The sequence below is a fragment of the Vigna umbellata genome, chromosome 10, assembly GCF_029865625.1.
Source record: "Vigna umbellata cultivar VRB3 chromosome 10, Vumbellata_1.0, whole genome shotgun sequence".
Lineage (NCBI taxonomy): Eukaryota > Viridiplantae > Streptophyta > Magnoliopsida > Fabales > Fabaceae > Vigna > Vigna umbellata.
Genome location: NC_142174.1, coordinates 11,536,320 through 11,557,414, shown reverse-complemented (window position 1 = coordinate 11,557,414; position 21,095 = coordinate 11,536,320). Strand labels below are relative to the sequence as shown.

The 21,095-nt window shown below is 30.4% G+C and overlaps 1 protein-coding gene across 1 annotated transcript; it reads right to left on the bottom strand.

Annotated features, from left to right (window-relative positions):
• Window positions 1-334: 334 nt before the first annotated feature.
• Window positions 335-14,277, bottom strand: LOC124827483 (DNA-directed RNA polymerase IV subunit 1). Its single transcript, XM_088100755.1, is given in 18 exon segments — window positions 335-1,049; window positions 1,051-1,214; window positions 2,570-2,681; window positions 3,356-3,597; window positions 5,062-5,199; window positions 5,305-5,478; window positions 5,582-5,841; window positions 6,294-6,469; window positions 7,404-8,807; window positions 8,809-9,680; window positions 9,773-9,868; window positions 9,971-10,126; window positions 10,626-10,835; window positions 10,934-10,987; window positions 11,287-11,405; window positions 11,507-11,627; window positions 11,863-11,991; window positions 14,061-14,277. Coding segments are annotated over 17 exon segments (4,419 nt in total). The 5' UTR covers window positions 11,950-11,991; window positions 14,061-14,277; the 3' UTR covers window positions 335-1,015.
• Window positions 14,278-21,095: the final 6,818 nt, after the last annotated feature.

Genomic DNA, 21,095 nt, shown 5'->3' with positions numbered 1-21,095 from the left:
TGCACGGTTTAAAAAGTTGAAAACAAGCTTTCGTGGGACTTTTAAGATGTCCAGTTTTACACTAACAATACATATCTACCTTTCAACTTTCTAAACAAGTTATATTAAATAACAAATAAAGAAAAAGAAATGAATTTGCATCAAACAGAAGACTGAATTGTACTTTTAGTAACCTGGATTATTTTTGGTACGATAGGAGAAAAAAAGAAGAAGCTATGTTAAGTGAGGCAAGCAAAGCTTTAAACTTTGGAAAGTAAATCCGAAGGTAGGAAGCAGATCTGCTACACCACTGGTTTCAGGAGGAATAATCAGAAAAGGGAAAGAGTCAAGAGACTGAGTGAAAAAGTGGTTGAAGAAAGTAGTGTGATGGAACAAGTAGATTACGACAGAGATAAGAAAGAAGAGAGAAGATGGAATATGATGAGCTACATATTGACTAATACATATGGTCTCTCGGGTGTAAATCTTTTACAAGCTTCTCGTTGCTGCTTCCACTAGATCTTTATTTGCCTTACGTAATCGTTGGCGAACAAAGTATTAGTGGAAAAAGCAAAAAGAAGCTATGGGTAAGAACCCAGGCCATACAAAAGAAAACTTAAATTGTTAACATAAAAGAATGTGCTACCATTGTTTTCACCTTGTATACTCCCCTTCTATGCATTATCTCAGTTCTTTCAAAACGTGCTTCTGCCTGCCTCTATCCGTCGAGAAAAACCCATGGAGTTACCATACCACCCAAATAGCACAACAAAACAAGCTTTCTAGTTCTTTCCACCTTTTAGCTGGAGTAATGCCAACAACATAACTCTAAACTCGCAAATGTGAGCAGTGTTTCTCTACCACTGATTCTGGATATCTTTCAAATCAAAGGTAGAAAAACAACGTTGCTGTTTGTGACTGTAGAGTTGAGGCACTACTAACACTTCCCACTACATTTACCACGATTTCTTCAGAGAAAACACGACTTCTTTTTTTCTGGTAGTCTTTATGGAGACTGCCACCAGATCAAATGAAATCACTTACTATGCTTGGACACGCATTGAATTTGTGTCATCACGTCCTGACCATTTTTTCTTCTGGATCTTCGACATTTTTGGATCAACGATTTCAAGAGCACCAAGTATGCATTTGCGGTATGAAAAATCTTCAACAGTTCCATCAGTTCGTACTATATGGAAGCAGCGGCTATCCGTAAATTTAGGATGCCATCCAACCTGTGACCGAGCAAGAACAACCTTCATTATACACTTCAACTAGCACAAGAAGAATGATTGATGCAGTATCTCCTCATTATTACTACTTGAAAGCTACTACGTAGTCGTAATTATCAATTCCTAATGGCGGCATAAAGGTTTAATGAGACGTGGATTACTTCTATTTTAAATATTATAATACACACTACATTTATACTACATCTATAAATACTCAAAAGCCAAAACATTAAATGGCCAGCATTAAAGAAATCCATGATAAATAAGACGTTACACACTTTCACCGTAAATCTATGGGCAACAAGAACAAAGTAATGAAGTCCAAGTATGAAAGACGATGGTGAAAATTAATAAAAACAAACAAAACACGTTAGATAAAAAAATTAACAAAATATGAACTGGCAAATTTAAAGGGGAAAAAAAACTGAATATGCAGGAAAAAATAGTCCAGTAAACTTTGAAGAGTAAAGGAAACAAGACAACTTTTTTGTGTAAATGTTGAAGGAAGAGTTTCAAATCCTGTATTATGTTTCTCAAGCAAAAATCACATTAGAAAAATTGAGGAGAAATCAGAATTTTAAAAATCCTAAACAAAATTCTTTCAAGGGTAAAAATGAATGTTTAAAGCCTATATCATGATAGCTTCCAATAACATGCAAATATCCATTCTTTTAACCACACTATTGTAGCCATGATGATAGTGTAACTGCTACACATTGAATCCCGTGGCAGAAAAGGGTCACTATAGCACGCTCTTAACTAATATGTGATACTATATATGGAATGAAATTTACCATATAGGAATGTGAAATAATTAGCTCTAGCCTTTTCATTTACACCACAATTGCAGAGAAAGGTTCTATTCTGATCACGCAAGTTCATTAACACCTAAAACAATCTCAGTCCAATGACTTCTTTTCATTTTATTTTTCTTTAGGGGTATTTAGGCAGTGTTAACCTAGTCTAAAATCATACAGACATGGGTTCTACCCATTGCATCATTGCTAATTGCCAGAAAAATCATAATTAAAGAGGAAATATGGGAGATTGTAAGAAAAGAATACGGGATGGGGTGGTGCTTGTTTTCATGGCTCCACTGACTTCATCAAGTTCAAGAATTCATAAATGTTCATAATGAAGTAACGCAAATAATAACAATAATAATAAAAAAAAAAACTTTTCAAGGGAACTTTTAAGAGGAATAAAGAGAAAATACAGAAAAAAATTTCCAAATCTCAAATTTGAAGTGCGCTTCAATTTAATGTGCATTGCCTTTAAGCGCATTAAGACAAAACCAAGAAGAAACAAAATTATTTTTTACCTCAAATCCAAAACCTTCTTCACAAGAGAACACATACCTTAATGTCCTGTGGTCCAATACCCAATTTCTCACTTCTACGAGGATGGAAATTCAGAACTCTTAGCATTGTAGATCTGTCAAACTCACTTATCAGTTCATCAATCGCATACCTACATAGACAACAGCCCAAATGTACAATTATTCTGCATATCATATATCCACAATCACACCAAGCGATCTTAGACAACCATACAAAACTGTGTCAAGAAGATATACCTTGAGTTTGGCAACAGTATATATAAAGTAGAGACTATCAGAACCAATTTGTTATATCAGTTATTTCCTTCTGAAAATAACTGAGATATATAGGTAGCAATAAGTCAAAGATATTTGTAGTTGGTCTTATAATACTTTATACCAAAGAAAGTGAAATAGCTACATAGAAAATGTAGTTAAAAACCAATCTTCTACTCATTTAAGCTAGGTTGAGCCTAAAGGATAGTGGTCGTGTCTCTCATAAGTCTAATGAACTTATTACTCAAGGAAAAACTATTCTAAAATAATAAAAAGGGACAGAATAAAATTTAACCACCAATTGCAAGAAAATACCAAAGCATAATGATACACAACCTTCCAGAAGCATAAAAATTAGTACGAAGTAGAAAATAGCTTAGTGGAAGTGCCAACTGAAAGAAACAACCATGGCATAACAATACGTACAACCAGTTGTGACCCATAATATTAGTCCGTGCTATATATGATAATGTGAATGTCATACATAGAATATACAGAACTATGTATCATTAAAAACACACCAGAGTTTGGAAAAGGCTACAGTTCTTACTTGTTCAATATGCACCTTGAAGCAATAGTCAGCTTCTGAATATCATTTACCGTCACAAAATTTCTTACAATGTTTTTCCACTGTTTTCCCTCTTTAAAGGCATAGCCATTCTTATGCCTAAACTCAGAACCACATTTGTCAGATGAATTGTTGTGAGAATATATACCAATCTTATTGTTCGGCTTGTCAAAACTGGCTTCTAGCAGCTTATACACATCTACAGACTTGGCTACCTCATATCCCTGATAAAATAAAATGTTGGACCACTGTAAATGACAGTATTACACGTACAACTTGCATGGTACAAGATAACTTTTCTCCATAACAACCTAGAAACTCTTCCACGTCTATCTTTACTCGGTATAAACCTTATTTTTTTGTCAGAGAAATGGTTAAGATAGTAAATTCACTAATAAAAAACGAGCATGTTTGAATTGAAAATAGCAATTGGAGAAACAAAGGTCAAACGTTTTAACAATCTCATGATATAGAAAGCAGCTAAAAGTGTTTATAGAATGCATAATTCGCATTTATACTTGAAAGGTTCACAGTAAAAAAGTCACAAAGTCAACAAATAGGATGCTGCATTCTTGAGAGAAGTTGGTCAAACATTTTGGTACTGAAGTGAAATTCTTCTAACTTGCACATACCAGCCATATCACTTTTAGGGCAATAAAAGCACAAGGTAATTCCTGGGTTCTTTAAAAATCAACTCTATATTATAAATATTAACTTTTATCTTGAAGAGCAGATTTTACAATTGATTTCTCAAAACACTTTTTGGAGTTGTTATCACTCTCACTAACCTTATATTATATATATATATATACATATATATATATGTATATATACATATATATATATATGTACATATATATATATATGTATACATATATATATGTACATATATATATATATATGTATACATATATATATGTACATATATATATATATGTATATATATATGTATATGTATATATATATGTGTGTATATATACACACATATATATATATACATATACATATATATATACATATATATATATACATATACATATATATATATATGTATACATATATATATATATATATATATACATATATATATATATGTACATATATATATATATATGTATATATATATATATATACATATATATATATATATTAAGCATTCAATTTTATTTTCAACTCCTTATTACTTTCTATATACTTAATTTTTTTTTTCAAATTTCATTTAATCTAACAACTAGTTCAAAAGTTTTTTTCTTGACTATCTCAAACGTTTCTTGTCTTTATTTGTAAGTTTAAATTTTTTTCAACCACTTTTCGACATTGTTATAAGTTGTATCAATATAAATTCTAAATCATAAATCCAAAATATAGTTTATATATTCAAAATAGTTGTTTATTACAAACATTAACTACAATATAATTTATGTAGTAAACAATATTTATTATTAGAAAATAACAATTTATGACTTCCCTTGCACCTTTGGTGGGGGTCTTGCTCTGAAGTCTCCACAAGTGGTAGAGACTTCATAATTTGTGAAGAAGGGCCTGCGTTCGTGCGGCCCCTGTTAAATAAAGCCTTTATCTTATACATTAAAAAGACAAAAATGCTTGTAGAACAATCTTAACGATACATGATACATTAAATCTGAATGAAAGCAAGAAAATTAATTAATAGATAAGAAAACCAATACCTTCTCTGAATATATGATATCAAACAGTCCACTTGTCCCCAAAGAGGGACAGTTTCCCCAAGCCAATGCATCCAGGCTGCCCCGAAGATTATCCGTGATTCCAGACTTGGCAGCTTTTATAAAGCTCCTACCTGGATTCTACAATAACATTTGATAATTTCGACATGAATTATGTATGGGTTATCAAAATCTTGACATCAGAAATCATAGAGCATTGACTGAATAACAAATGTGAAAACTGACAGAAAAGCATGCTTGCACAAATGGTGATGAAACGGACGCATGTTCTCGTTGTAGTGCCATGCCTTTAGCATTTAATCCTACAAATTCTCCACTAGCTGACAGACTATTGGCAAGAAGACGCAGATGCTTAGGAAGGATGGACTTTCCAGTGTCACATATTGCAGATGCCAAACTCTACAAGTAAATCATATGCAAGTAAATCAAATATGCACATATACTACCATGTATTTCATTTCGAACCTAAAACAAAGAAAGGAATGTTTGTAATCATACCCACCTTGTAATAGTATTGCCAGGCTACATCAATTCCAAAGGCTGATGAGATATAACTTATGCTGTCTGGATGACTCCGTGGCCAGTCAATTATCTGCATTATCTTGTGACAATGATTTACAAGTACACCCCAGAACCTTCCAGTGTTACCGTCGCTGGCCACAGTAACCCTCAAGTACAGTTCACCAGAAGAACCACTGTAAGAATTTGTTACTTTTGATTGATTATTCCAGAGAATATCAACCTTCTTGATGTCCATAAATCCTAAAGAACATTTCACGAATTCATAATAATGAAAAAATATAAGAATATTTTACAACGCCGAGTAAAACATATTTGTGCATGAGTCAGATGCAGTAAAGTTGGTCATAGGAAACCAAATTTATAATTAGAAATAATTCACCTATTTTATTTACAATTGTGTGCTTTTAACGTGAGTCCTCCTAAAAGAAAAGGATTAGCAATAACACTTTTAACTTCACATTTATAATAGCCAAATACAGTGTACTTTTTTCTAGCCATCATGGAATCATAAAAGTTTTACATGACAACAAAGAAACTTCAACTGACATATATGTAGCACAAACATAATTTGAACTTCAACAAAACACGAAATGTTCCACCCATGTATTTGCTCGTGAAGATAACTTTTAAAAGGTTCACATATATAATCACAACTTGAAACGACAGGATATTCATATTAGAGTACTGCAAACCTTTTACTGTTGTTCCTAGAAAAAAAGGTATCATCAAGTCCCGAACGGAAACCAGTTGGATAGGATTCTCAGAATTTTCAACAACTGTGACCGTAATGCAATCATCACTGTCTTCTTTATTATCTACAAAAGTGTCATCACCTTCCTTAACCGCTGAATAACCAGAACACTTTCTGCTATTTCATTGTCCAAGAAAGAAGGGATCAGTAAAGCAGTAAGAATGATAAGTAATGAAGAGAAGTAAGAGATCACGCAAGTAGTGTATTATTATTATAATCACTATAATTTTACACAAAAAACCCACCCATAAAGACAAAGAAAACATAATTCTTTTGGAATGTGGAAAACAGATTTTTCAGTACTATAAGCCTCAAAAAAATTATAGTCACAACTGGTTTTTCCCAAACGGAATAGTTGTTATGAATAGGCAAAGGTCCAATAATTTCAAATAGCCTTGCCCTATTCATGTCAATAGATGTATTCAATGATCATTACATTTTTTGTTCTTGATCAAAATTGACAGTAATGAAAAAAAATGTATCATTAGTCTTGTTGTAATTGAAATTTAGGGTACATACTCGCTTTGTACTGAATCGTGGTTTTAAACAATGTCACTTATCTACTTCAGTTATAAATTTCAGTCTCTCGATATCAATTTCTTTGAAATCTGCTGCTATATGAAAAGTTCTTTGTAGTTCAGTAACAAATTCTAATTTTATCAAAGCCAGAGGATTTCAGTTCTATCTAAGGGTTGTGGCAAAATTATTGCAAGTATCAGGGGTTTCACCAAAATTAGCTGGGTCGCTCAGAGCTGTTGTCAACAGTAAATAAACTAGTAAAAAGCATATTCAACGATCCACTTAGCAATAATTGAAGCAACAAACACATTCTGAATATACGAGAACAGCATGACTAGATGTCATTTATTGCCTATCTGCACTAATAATTAAATATCCTTCACGCTCACAGAAAAGCATAGAACTCTGAATAGAGGTAGTTACATATACTGTTGTAACCTTCACTAGCTCCCAGTATAGCACTCAAGGACAGTAAATACTTCCTCAAGTAACAACAAATATTGTTAGAAGCACCATAACAATAGAAACTTACTTGCTTGATATTTTCAAGTTGGTAAAAGAGACTTTTAGTTCTTTTCTCTGGGAGTAATATCTCTGGTAAAGAGAGTCAATGATAGAATCCACTTTCAAATTTCTTCTCGTTAGAATTTCCTTGTCTAAATGAAAGTGGCAGACCCAAGGACAGCCTTTCTCTAGGCTGCGGCTATCATGTGGGGTGAATATTATCATCACAGTAGAAACAATTTTTGAGAAGAACAATCTTTCCAAATAATTCTTAACTTCTAAAGCTGCATATTCAAACCCATGTCTCTGTTTACCAACTTTTTCAGACAAAAATAAAGTCACAGACTGGTCGCCCTTTTTTTTCCTTGAACCGCATTCAAGAACATTTTTCAAATTCAGCAAAGGTGACGTTTCAAGTAGACTAACTGGTTGATCCAAAGCACTGTATCCAGCTTCTGAAACTGCAGAAGCAGAAAGTGCCCCAACTGGTTCACCACCAATAGCATACTCTTTTAAACTTTGATCACATGAAGAGTTCTCTTCAATATCATAAGAAAACTGAATAAGTTGATTACCATATAAATTTCTCACTGTTCCATCATATGCAGCAAACAGATCACGCATGAAGAACATCAATCTCCGTGTTAATGTTCCAGGAACGTCTGCATTTTCACTGAAACCACTAGCACGGGTTGCCACAGAATGAACAAAACATTCAAGTGGATTCAACCCAGTCAGAAATGAGCTTTTGACCACAGCACACGGAATGTAAGACTGAACAGATTTAAGGGTACCAGAGTATTTCTGGATTGAATCAAGCCCCTTTTCACTATTCCAAGCAGAACATGAAAGATGACGGGGTAGTCTGTAAGATAAGCGGACCAGAGAATTTTGCATGCCAAGGCACATGGAATGTTGCGCTAATCTCACTAAACTACTCTTGCTTCCAGCCTTATTCATGGCAAGAAAAGTATTGTCTGTACATGCATATTTGTCAGCTAAACTTTGAATATTGCGAAAAACATGCCTAAAAGCATCAACTGATGCTTGACTGAGAGCAGCAGATATTTGTCTTTCATTATTCAGATTGTCTGCATCAACAATCATAGAATTTTCACTCTCTTCATGATTTCCAGACAAAAAATCACAATAGCAATCCAACAATAACTGCTTGAAATCACATGCCTTCTCTGCATCTTGTAAACCATAAAATATTTCCTCAATCATGTTTTTTCGTGCATAGGAATCAGAAGAGAGGTACAAATCTGAGAGTGAAACACTAAAACCAATCATAGATAACCATTCACATAAAACATTCTGCGCAGCAAACAAAAAGTTTAGAGATTTCCCTTGAAAATGTTCCACAAGACTCTGGAAAACATTGCAGTCAGAATCACGTAACCATCCAGAAGCCTCAAAAGAAGATAAAAGCCCCATCACTAACAACAACACCATCCGAAGAAAAGGAATATCCAAAATCAGAAGGCAAGAGCATGCTAAACAATTGCTTGCCACTCCAAAATGAGCTTTTGCTTGAAGGAGCTTTTACAATTCCAGGAGGAGGTAAACCTTTGTTACAAAGCATTTGAAGCTGCTGCATCTGGTAAACATCTAAAAGGACCCCATCTTCCATTAGCAAATATGCAGCAGTCAAACTATCCTCCGAAAGTGAAAGCAGATTTCTACCACTTTGCCCATTAAACAATTGCCTATCTAAAGCAACAAGCTCATTAAGCTCAACTCTTGCACTAACTGATTGTGGAATATACCCGTGAAGGCAATCACCATCAAAATCCCCACGAAATGGGGAACAACAAAGTGGGTTAATGCACACTACAGAAGATATTGGAAGGACCCTAACAGTGAGAGCAATCATAGAATGTTGATGTATGGAAGGGGGCCTATTTATCAGAACCTTATCCCCATCACAAAGAGGCCTATAAAATTGGTCTCCTATCCGTAGATCTTCCTTTTTAAACAGATTAATAGAACTACCCTTTCTGCAAACCTTTATCGCTCCCTTCTCTAACAGGCGTAGCTCACAACAATAAAGCAGCTTTTCCAAATTCTGCCTGTTAACATACTCAGAAACGTGCAAACTTTCAGCAATATGGCAAGGTATACCAATTTCACTGAGCTCAAGGTATGGATCACCAACAACAACGGCACGGAACGTACTATCATTGCGTTTTCCAAGAACCACATCTTTTATCCATCTTAAACCAGAAGAATTGCAAGCATTTTCTGCAACTTTTTTCTTTTGGATATCAGCAAAAATAGTATTAGGTGTTTTATCAGGATTTAGCTGCATTTCCAAAAACAAAAACATAAGAAAAGGCAAGAATCATGACAAAGTGACATAAAAATAACAAACAAAATAACGGTTCAGCATCTTGCCTTCGAAATCCTCATGCAATCCAAAACACGAGAACTTAACTCATTAGCTGTGCCCCTGAAATCAACCAATTTCTTACAAAATCGAGTCCTGTCATCCTAAAAAAATTAACCATATTTGTTATATTAAAAAAAAGGATAAGACTAGTTGTGACAGCTTATAAATAAAACTAAAACAAATGAGAAAACATATATACTTACAAAACTCAATTGGTTTCCATTAGAAATTGCATAAGGGACTTCTGTTACTCGATGACAATTTGGAGTCACTTGGAAGCAATTAAGACTGACCAAATTTTTTCTTGGAATATATTTTTCAATGAAGTTCGGATCAACATCATTCAACAAAGAAATAACCTGAAAATAAAAATATATGAAATTTACCCTGTTATAGCTCCAGCTAAAAAGCATGACCACATAATAGGAATGACTGAAAAGTACCATAAAAATTCAGAAAAGGTAAGTTTGATTTTTAATTGCAAGCAATGGGAAAACCATAGTTTTCAGGCTTTGCTTTTCATTCACTTAAAAAAAAAAGGTATTTCAGGAAATGGAAGGTCACACTAAAGTTATTGTTACACTAACAGTTTCTAGGAATTGTGTCAATGCAACCTCGAGATGATGTTTTTATAATCAATGTAATAATCATTACAATAATGTCAATTTCCCATTCTAAGGCAATCAAATCTCCTAACAAATGTTAGGGCTAATTTACATTCAGAACACTCACTCTCAAGCTGGCATATATCTATATCTATCTATCGAGATGTCTTTAATTTTGATATAATGCAAAATTATCGTATCCAAGGAAAAATATACAAAACTGCATACATCATGTAAATGTGGGTAGCACTACCTGTCCTGGTGATAAAACCCTTCTATTTACATAATTTTCTTCTTGTTGAGCATCATAAGGAATAAAATCCCAATAATCAGCTGGCAGGCTTCGTCCCAAAGTTTTCTTTGAAACCTTATCATTTACTTCAACAATAATTGCTGTTCTTTTGTAGAGATCATTGGACGAAAATTTAAACTTCATGGATGGATAACGGCCCATCCCATTTCCCTGTTTGGTGAACAAGTTGTCATGCCAAGCAAACAACATATTAATAAAAGAGAAATGTCCTTTGAAGCAAATTAACAGAGGTGAAGACACTAACTTACAGAACAATATTTGCAATTGATAGACTGCTTGATTCCAAATATTAATTGAGCACCCTATAAGAAGAAAATGAAACTATCAAGAGAAAGTAGGATAACAAGTAATGACAAAATCGATATAGGTATGTAACATTGTACTACAGGTCGTGAAACTTCTCAAATGATGTCCGATTGTACCTTAGAATCCTATGCAATTTGAAAGGCGGAAAATATTTGGAAAAGATTTTAAAATCCTAAAATTTGCCATATGATCTAAATGAATATTTGGTTTAACTTATCTTATACAATAGCAGTGAACTAAAGCCAACTCTTTATTATAACAAAAATCAGACTTAGTATATCAGTATGTATCTGACCTTAGATTTATGACGAATAGTTTTGCAAACCGGGCAAATCTTATTCAAGATTTGTGCAATCTCTGACATAAAATATGGATGGAGTACGGGAAATGGAAATTTGATTACTCCAAAATGACCTGAAATTAAATATTCATGTTTTCAGCGCCTTCACTAATAAATTACAATTATCATAACAAAATCTGTAAACACAATTTTCATATACTGTGTCCATTTACACCTTCACAAAACTTTTTGTCTTTAGAACCACAAGTGGCACACTCGTCAGATATATTTGGAAATCCCAACATAGACCCAGTGACCTGCCCGGCTGCATTTATCTCTAAAACAGAGACTTTCTCCTGTAGATGTAAAACTAATTAACATATATTATGTGTTTAACAAATTACAAGGCAGTTCCACCCAATAGATTCATCTTTTAAAAGGTAAACAAAATTAATGGCCCACCCTCTACTTAGTGTTAATGTGTTACACAGTAAGTGCATACCATTCGATCCCACAAAGAAAGTCGCAATGAACTAACAAATAGACACTAATTAAAAACTCAAATGGATATAAGATGAAGAGTATACTTACTATATCATTTTCAGTTAAAACATCAAACTTTATCGCTTTTATGACACCAGATGGCGCTTTGTTTCCGTAGAAAAACTCATCATCCATGGAACTTGATAACCTTTTACTCAGAAAAATATTTGAAGTAACCTGTTCATTGCAAAGCATGAAAATATGGTTGAGTACACTGATACAACAAAAAATTCTAAAAAAGAGACGGTACAGGAAAATGTCATCAAAATTTATGAAGAAAAATATTTATAGACACAAATGTTCTATAAAATATTCACATTAAGAAAGTGTTATCAATTGCAGATGGCAGAAGGCCAAAATTTTGCCATATAAACACGCCACTGTGTCCTATGGTGCTGCCATAGCAGGCATCCATTCACAAATTGCGCATGGCAATTGGCAAGCCATTCTATCATGGCAACGCCATTTAACAAAGATGTTTAGAAATCAGCACCATCAGGCACACCAGTATTTCCTTAAAGAGAGGAATTATCTGTAGTGTGTTAAAATGTTCCTAAGCAATTAAAGACAAGAAAAAAATCCAAATTGTTGGTCAAAAATAGTAATATTGATGGCAGATGGCAAAAATCCACCAAATTTTCTCAAGAGGAATTCCTAAACATGGAAAAAATTCCACCATATAAAGATGTTTGTGAGCACTTAAAGACAAGGAAAAACCCAATATTGATGGCAGGAATAGCGTTGTCAATGGCAGATTGTGGAACACCAAAATTTCACCATATAAACGCGACTTTGCGGCCTATGAATGGTGGGCCTCCCATCACAAATTGCCTCTGGCAGTTGGCAAACAATTGCACCATAGCGCAGCAATTTAAAAATGATGCCTAGATAACAGCACGTTCATTTTTTCTGACAAAGTATAATCAATAACCTCTAAGACCAGTGGAAGGCCATCAAAACAGTGAACTGCCCGTTTCCAATGTACCTCTTAAAAACAAATTATCTAATTGTACCTCTTATCAAAATCATGAAAGTTTACTGACAAGTTAGAACCGATATCCTTCAAAACTAACGCCAGGCCATAGGAGCAGAGAACCACCTAATAATGATAAGGTATATAGGTCCCCTGGTTATCTGGGATCTTAGAAGTTGACTAGCCTCATAATAGTCTAATTTATAAATCATATATATTTTCAACTCCATGAGCAGCTAGATCATCTTTCACCTGCTGTTTATGATTATTCTACTTCCCAAACCAAACCAATTGCATTCTCCAGTTGCTCCCTCCTGTTCACATTATAATGTTTACAGATGTGGACACAGCCACACCAAGTTCTTAACTAGAACCCTATCTCAAAAACAAGCGTCTCCTAGCCAAAATAAAATCCCAAAAAATTCTGTAAGCTTATTCCTTTAGATCTCCACATTGTAGAAACCTACTGAGAACGTAGACAACATACAACAAGCTCCAATATATTTCTTATGCCAAACCCTCAAATGGTGAATGCACGCCAAGTCACCAAGCAAATCACATTTTTACACGGGTAGCTAAAACCAATTCCCCGAAACTCAAGCATTCAAAACCAAACACAAGCACACAACAGACCTGTTTTGACACATCAGAAACAGGGTGGCTAAAAGATACAGCTCTAAATAAATAAAAAAATGCGAAATAAATATCTGTCACTACAAAAATAATTATCTGTTCTCGTTAGACCGTGAAAATGGACCAGGCCTGGTTAGATAAGCACAGAAAGAATAAGGAGATGAAAAAAGATTAATGGCATGCACGCGGATGTGAGATATTGATGAACACCGTATGCAAGACGCTTACTTTTATCTGCTTCTCTGAATCCACAAGTGCAATTACGGCAAAATGTGAAATCGGGGATGAAACATGATGAGAAGGAAACAAAATATCGTGCATTTCAAAGGATAAAAATCTAAATTGTGATGAAACGAAAACCTCCCTACTCCAAAAATGCAAACCAGACCCACGAAACGCATGAGCTTAGAAACATAAAATCATCATTGGAATAACCTGAATGAATCGATCAAGAGGCCTAGAGTTCTCAAAGCATGATTATTTACCATGCAGCAGAAAAGATCATGCACATTTTGCCACGAAGTACAGCCACCACCGTACTCGCCAATGAACCGATTAACGGAGTTTCAGAACAAAGAAAAAAAAAACGAGAGCATTGAATAGCGTTACGCGAGAAAGAGAAAAAGAGGTTATTACTCACCCGAGTGGAAGGATGAATGATCGAGTAGAACCGCAGCGCAGTGAGTATTTATGCAAGCTGCTTGGCAATGCTCTCCGAGGACCAGAATCGAAAAGAAAAAATGAATTTAAGTGTAAGTGAGAGACTGAAAGACCGCAGTAAAAAAAAGATAGAACAAGCGCCGGCGGTCACTTTCGAAGTGACCACGAGACAAACGCCGAGTGTAGAGCCAGGCCGATAAAAGCTTTCTCACTCTGCTTTTTGGCTCTTGTCTCTAGGTTATATATAACCCTTCTCTCTGCTTCCCTTTTACGCCTTTGCCCTCTCCAATCACCATTTTATTTCACTCCAACATTATTAATATACTGCCACCCATTAATATTAACTTTTTTTTTTCTTTTTTCTGCAATAAATCTCTTCATTTAGATTTTTTTTAGGGTTAAATATGTTTTTAATATTTAATTATTGATCGTTTCTGATTTTTGTTCCTATTTCAAAATAAAATATAATTTAGTTTCATTCTTTTCGAAACATTGATTTTAGTCATAAAAAAATATGATTTGGAAATAAATTTTGTAACAAATTAGTTAAATATTAAATTTCTTTACTTAGACCCGTAGATTGTATCCATGTTAAATAGTACAATGACATAGTTATGAAATAGTATAATAAATATAATATATTTATGAAAAGTTATACGTAACTCGAAACTTAATTTTGTTAATACATAATTAAGTTTAAAAAGAATGTTTGTATAGCTTACATCATATGAAAGTAATAAAAAAAAATGTATGTCAGTAAATCGTCATACATGCACGATTGTGTGGGTTAAATGGACTTTCTCGCACCCATCAAAGTATACCTAAGAGTAATTTTAATATACTTCAAATACACTTTAGGTTAATTAAATTCAGGTAAAAAAATTAAAGTCAAATATAAAATGTGCTGAATATTAAATTACATATAGAAAAATATAAAATCATCCGAGATAATACATAAAAACGTCAAATTCATTAATCAATTATAACTGATTTTATCATTGATGTGGTACAGGTTTACATTCAGAAGCTTTTTTTCCATAAATAATTATTTTAATTCATCGTTAAACTAAACACATAAATTTTAATACATTAAAAGCTTTAATTCAAACTTTAGAAATAGTTTTTTGTACCTTTCAAATTAAATATAAACAAAAAATATATATTTTTGACACACGTATTTTTTATATCTTGACACTATAAATTTTTTTTATATTATGCCCTTTTTTATAAATTATAAAAAGTATTCCTTTATAGACAATCTATTCTTTTATGCAAAAAATGACTCCACATTATTCAGAAAAAATATTTGTCAGTCAATCACTTTGAAAATATAAAATTCTGTATAATTTTATCTTTTGAAAGATAGATCAATTACTTTAAAGAATATAAAATTTCGTAATAATTTTATGTTTAAAAGACATGTTAGATGATGGAAAGATAATAAATATTTAAATTATCTTAGAAATTTATTTTTAAGCAATATAAATTTATTTGATGTAGCAATAATGATAGATTTATTAAGAGTATAATCATTCAAAATGTTAACTTAATTGTTTTTAGGGTAACCATCTGTTATCAAATTCGATAAACTCCTACTAAGAAAAAAATATAAAATAAAATTTATCTATTATTTTATAACTAACTACAAAAAAATACACTTTTATAAACCATCTATTCTTTTGTGCAAAACAATAGTTTCACATTACTTTAAAAAAATAATTGTCAATCAATCACTCCAAACAATATAACATTTCGTCTCAATTTTATCTTTAAAAGACAAGTCAATTATTCCAAAAATATATAAAATTTCGTTTTCCACATGTCAGAAAATGATAGAAAGACAATAAATATTTAAATTATCTTAGACATATTTATTGTTAAACAATATAAAATTATTTGATGTAGTAAGAATGGCAGTATTTATCAAGAATATAATCACTCAAATGTTAACTTAATTGTTTTTAGAGTAACCATCTTATTAGTGTTATCAAATTAGATAATCTCCTACTTATAAAAAAACATACAATAAATTTTATCCATTCTTTTATAATTAAATACAAAAAATTACTTTTTTCAATCTACTCTTTTGTGAAAAACAATGACTTCACATTACTCAAAAAAGACAATTGTCACCCAATCTTTTGACATAATTTTATCTTTAAAAGACAATTCCGTTATAACTTTGTGTTTAAAAGGCATGTCAGATGATGGAAAGACAATAAATTGTATCTATTATTTTATAATTAACTACAAAAATTACTCTTTTATAAACAATGTATTCTTTTGTGAAAAACAATGGCCGTACTCGAAAAAAAGACAATTGTCAGTCAATCTTTTGACATAATTTTATCTTTAAAAGACAAATCAGTTACTCCAAAAAAACATAAAATTCCGTTATAACTTTGTGTTTAAAAGGCATGTCAGATGATGGAAAGGCAATAAATTGTATCTATTATTTTATAATTAACTACAAAAATTACTCTTTTATAAACAATGTATTCTTTTGTGAAAAAATATGGCTCCACATTACTCGAAAAAAAGACAATTGTCAATCAATCTTTTCTCATAATTTTATCTTTGAAAGACAGGTCAGTTACTCCAAAAAGACATAAAATTTCGTTCTAACTTTAAGTTTAAAAGGCATATCAGATGATAGAAAGACAATAAATATTCAAATCATCTTATACATTTATTGTTAAGTAATATAAAATTATCTAATGTAGTAAGAAGGATAGTATTTATTAAGAACATAATCACTTAATTGTTATTTGAGTAATCATCTTATTAGTGTTACCAAATTGGATAAACTCCTACTTATAAAAAATATAAAATAAATTTTACCTATTCTTTTATAATTAACTACAACTATTACTCTTTCAAAACAATATATTCTTTTGTACAAAACAATGGCTCACATTACTCGAAAAAAGACAATTGTCCGTCAATCTTTTGTCATAATTTTATCTTTAAAAGACAAGTCAATTATTCAAAAAATACTTAAAATTCCATTATAAGCATGTCAGATGATAGAAAGACAATAAATATTTAAATCATCTTAGACATTAATTGTTAAGTGATATAAAATTATGTAATGTAGTAAGAAGGATAGTATTTATTAAGAATATAATCACTCAAATGTTAACTTAATTATTATTTGAGTAACCATCTTATTAGTGTTATCAAAGTGGATAAACCACTTATAAAAAAACATACAATAAATTTTATCTATTCTTTTATAATTAACTACAAAAATTACTCTTTTGTAAACCATGTATTTTTGTGTGCAAAACAATGGCTTCACATTACTCGAAAAAAGACAATTGTCAGTCAATCTTTTGACACAATTTTATCTTTAAAGGACAAATCAGTTACTCCAAAAAAACATAAAATTCCGTTATAACTTTGTGTTTAAAAGGCATGTCAGATGATGGAAAGGCAATAAATATTATCTATTATTTTATAATTAACTACAAAAATTACTCTTTTATAAACAATGTATTCTTTTGTGAAAAACAATGGCTCCACATTACTCGAAAAAAAAACAATTGTCCGTCAATCTTTTCTCATAATTTTATCTTTAAAAGACATGGTTAGTTACTTCAGAAAAGTATAAAATTTTGTTATAACTTTAGGTTTAAAAGACATGTCAGATGATAGAAAGACAATAAATATTCAAATGATCTTATACATTTATTGTTAAGTAATATAAAATTATCTAATGTAGTAAGAATGATAGTATTTATTAAGAATATAATAACTTAATTGTTATTTGAGTAATGATCTTATTAGTGTTACCAAATTGGATAAACTCCTATTTATAAAAAATATAAAATAAAATTTACCTTATCTTTTATAATTAACTACAAAAATTACTCTTTCAAAACAATATATTCTTTTGTACAAAACAATGGCTCACATTACTCGAAAAAAGACAATTGTCCGTCAATCTTTTGTCATGATTTTATCTTTAAAAGACAAGTCAATTATTCAATAAATACTTAAAATTCCATTATAGGCATGTCAGATGATAGAAAGACAATAAATATTTAAATCATCTTAGACATTAATTGTTAAGTGATATAAAATTATGTAATGTAGTAAGAAGGATAGTATTTATTAAGAATATAATCACTCAAATGTTAACTTAATTATTATTTGAGTAACCATCTTATTGGTGTTATCAAAGTGGATAAACCACTTATAAAAAAACATACAATAAATTTTATCTATTATTTTATAATTAACTACAAAAATTATCCTTTTATAAACCATATATTTTTTTGTGCAAAACAATGACTACACATTACTCGAAAAAAGGCAATTGTCAGTCAATCTTTTGACACAATTTTATCTTTAAAAGACAAATCAGTTACTCCAAAAAAACATAAAATTTCGTTATAAATTTGTGTTTAAAAGGCATGTCATATGATGGAAAGGCAATAAATTGTATCTATTATTTTATAATTAACTACAAAAATTACTCTTTTATAAACAATGTATTCTTTTGTGAAAAACAATGGATCCACATTACTCGAAAAAAAGACAATTGTCAGTCAATATTTTCTCATAATTTTATCTTTGAAAGACTGGTCAGTTACTCCAAAAAGACATAAAATTTCGTTTTAACTTTAGGTTTAAAAGGCATATCAGATGATAGAAAGACAATAAATATTCAAATCATCTTATACATTTATTGTTAAGTGATATAAAATTATCTAATGTAGTAAGAAGGATAGTATTTATTAAGAATATAATCACTCAAATGTTAACTTAATTATTATTTGAGTAACCATCTTATTAGTGTTATCAAAGTGGATAACCCACTTATAAAAAACATACAATAAATTTTATCTATTATTTTATAATTAACTACAAAAATTACTCTTTTATAAACAATGTATTCTTTTGTGAAAAACAATGGCTCCACATTACTCGAAAAAAAGACAATTGTCCGTCAATCTTTTCTCATAATTTTATCTTTAAAGACACGTTAGTTACTTCAGAAAAGTATAAAATTTTATTATAACTTTAGGTTTAAAAGGCATGTCAGATGATAGAAAGACAATAAATATTTAAATCATCTTAGACATTTATTGTTAAGTAATATAAAATTATCTAATGTAGTAAGAAGGATAGTATTTATTAAGAATATAATCACTCAAATGTTAACTTAATTATTATTTGAGTAATCATCTTATTAGTGTTATCAAAGTGGATAAACCACTTATAAAAAACATACAATAAATTTTATCTATTCTTTTATAATTAACTACAAAAATTACCCTTTTATAAACAATATATTTTTTTTGTGCAAAACAATTGCTCCACATTACTTGAAAAAAGACAATTTTCAGTCAATCTTTTGACATAATTTTATCTTTAAAAGACAAATCAGTTACTCCAAAAACACATAAAATTTCGTTATAACTTTGTGTTTAAAAGGCATGTCAGATGATGGAAAGGCAATAAATTGTATCTATTATTTTATAATTAACTACAAAAATTACTCTTTTATAAACAATGTATTCTTTTGTGAAAAACAATGGCTCCACCTTACTCCAAAATAGACAATTGTCAATCAATCTTTTCTCATAATTTTATCTTTAAAAGACACGTCAGTTACTCCAAAAAGACATAAAATTCAGTTCTAACTTTAGGTTTAAAAGGCATGTCAGATGATAGAAAGACAATAAATATTTAAATTATCTTAGACATTGTTAAGCAATATAAATTATTTAATGTAGTAAGAATGACTGTATTTATTAAGAATATAATCACTTAGATGTTAACTTAATTGTTATTTGAGTAATCATCTTATTAGTGTTACCAAATCGGATAAACTCCTACTTATAAAAAAATATAAAATAAATTTTAACTATTATTTTATAATTAACTACAAAAATTACTCTTTTAGAACAATATATTCTTTTGTGCAAAACAATGGCTCACATTACTCGAATGAAGACAATAGTCAGTCAATCTTTTGTCATACTTTTATCTTTAAAAGAGAAGTTAATTATTCAAAAAAGACTTCAAATTCCATTAAAGGCATGTCAAATGATATAAAGACAGTAAATATTTAAATCATCCTAGATATTTATTGTTAAGTAATATAAAATTATCTAATGTAGTAAGAACGATAGTATTTATTAATAATATAATCATTCAAATGTTAACTTAATTATTATTTGAGTAATCATCTTATTAGTGTTATCAAATTGGATAAACTACTTATAAAAAAATATAAAATAAATTTTATCTATTCTTTTATAATTAACTACAAAAATTACCCTTTTATAAACAATATATTTTTTTGTGCAAAACAATAGCTCCACATTACTCGAAATAAGATAATTGTCAGTCAATCTTGTCATAATTTTATCTTTAAAAGATAAGTTAATTACTCCAAAAAGATATAAAATTTTGTTATAACTCTATGTTTAAAAGGCATGTGAGGTGATAGAAAGAAAATAAATATTTAAATTATCTTAAACATTTATTGTTAAGGAATATAAAATTATTTGATGTAGTAAGAATGGTAGTATTTATTAAGAATATAATTACTCAAATGTTAACTTAATTGTTATTTGAGTAACCATCTTATTAGTGTTATTGATTTAGATAAACCTCTATTTATAAAAAAAAGTATAAAATAAATTTTATCTATTCTTTTATAATTAACTATAAAAATTACTCTTTTATAAATAATCTATTCTTTTGAGCAAACAATGGTTCCATATTACTCAAAGAAAGATAATTGTCATCAAAAATATAAACTTCCCTCATAATTTTATCTTTAAAAGATAAATCAATTACTTCAAAAATATATAAAATTTTATTATGTTTAAAAGACATGTAAGACAATAGAAAGACAATAAATATTTAAATTATCTTAGATATTTATGTTAAACAATATAAAATTGTTTGATGTAATAAGAATGACAATATTTATTAATACAATCACTCAAATATTATCTAATTGTTCTCACAGTAATTATCTTATTAGTGCACACTA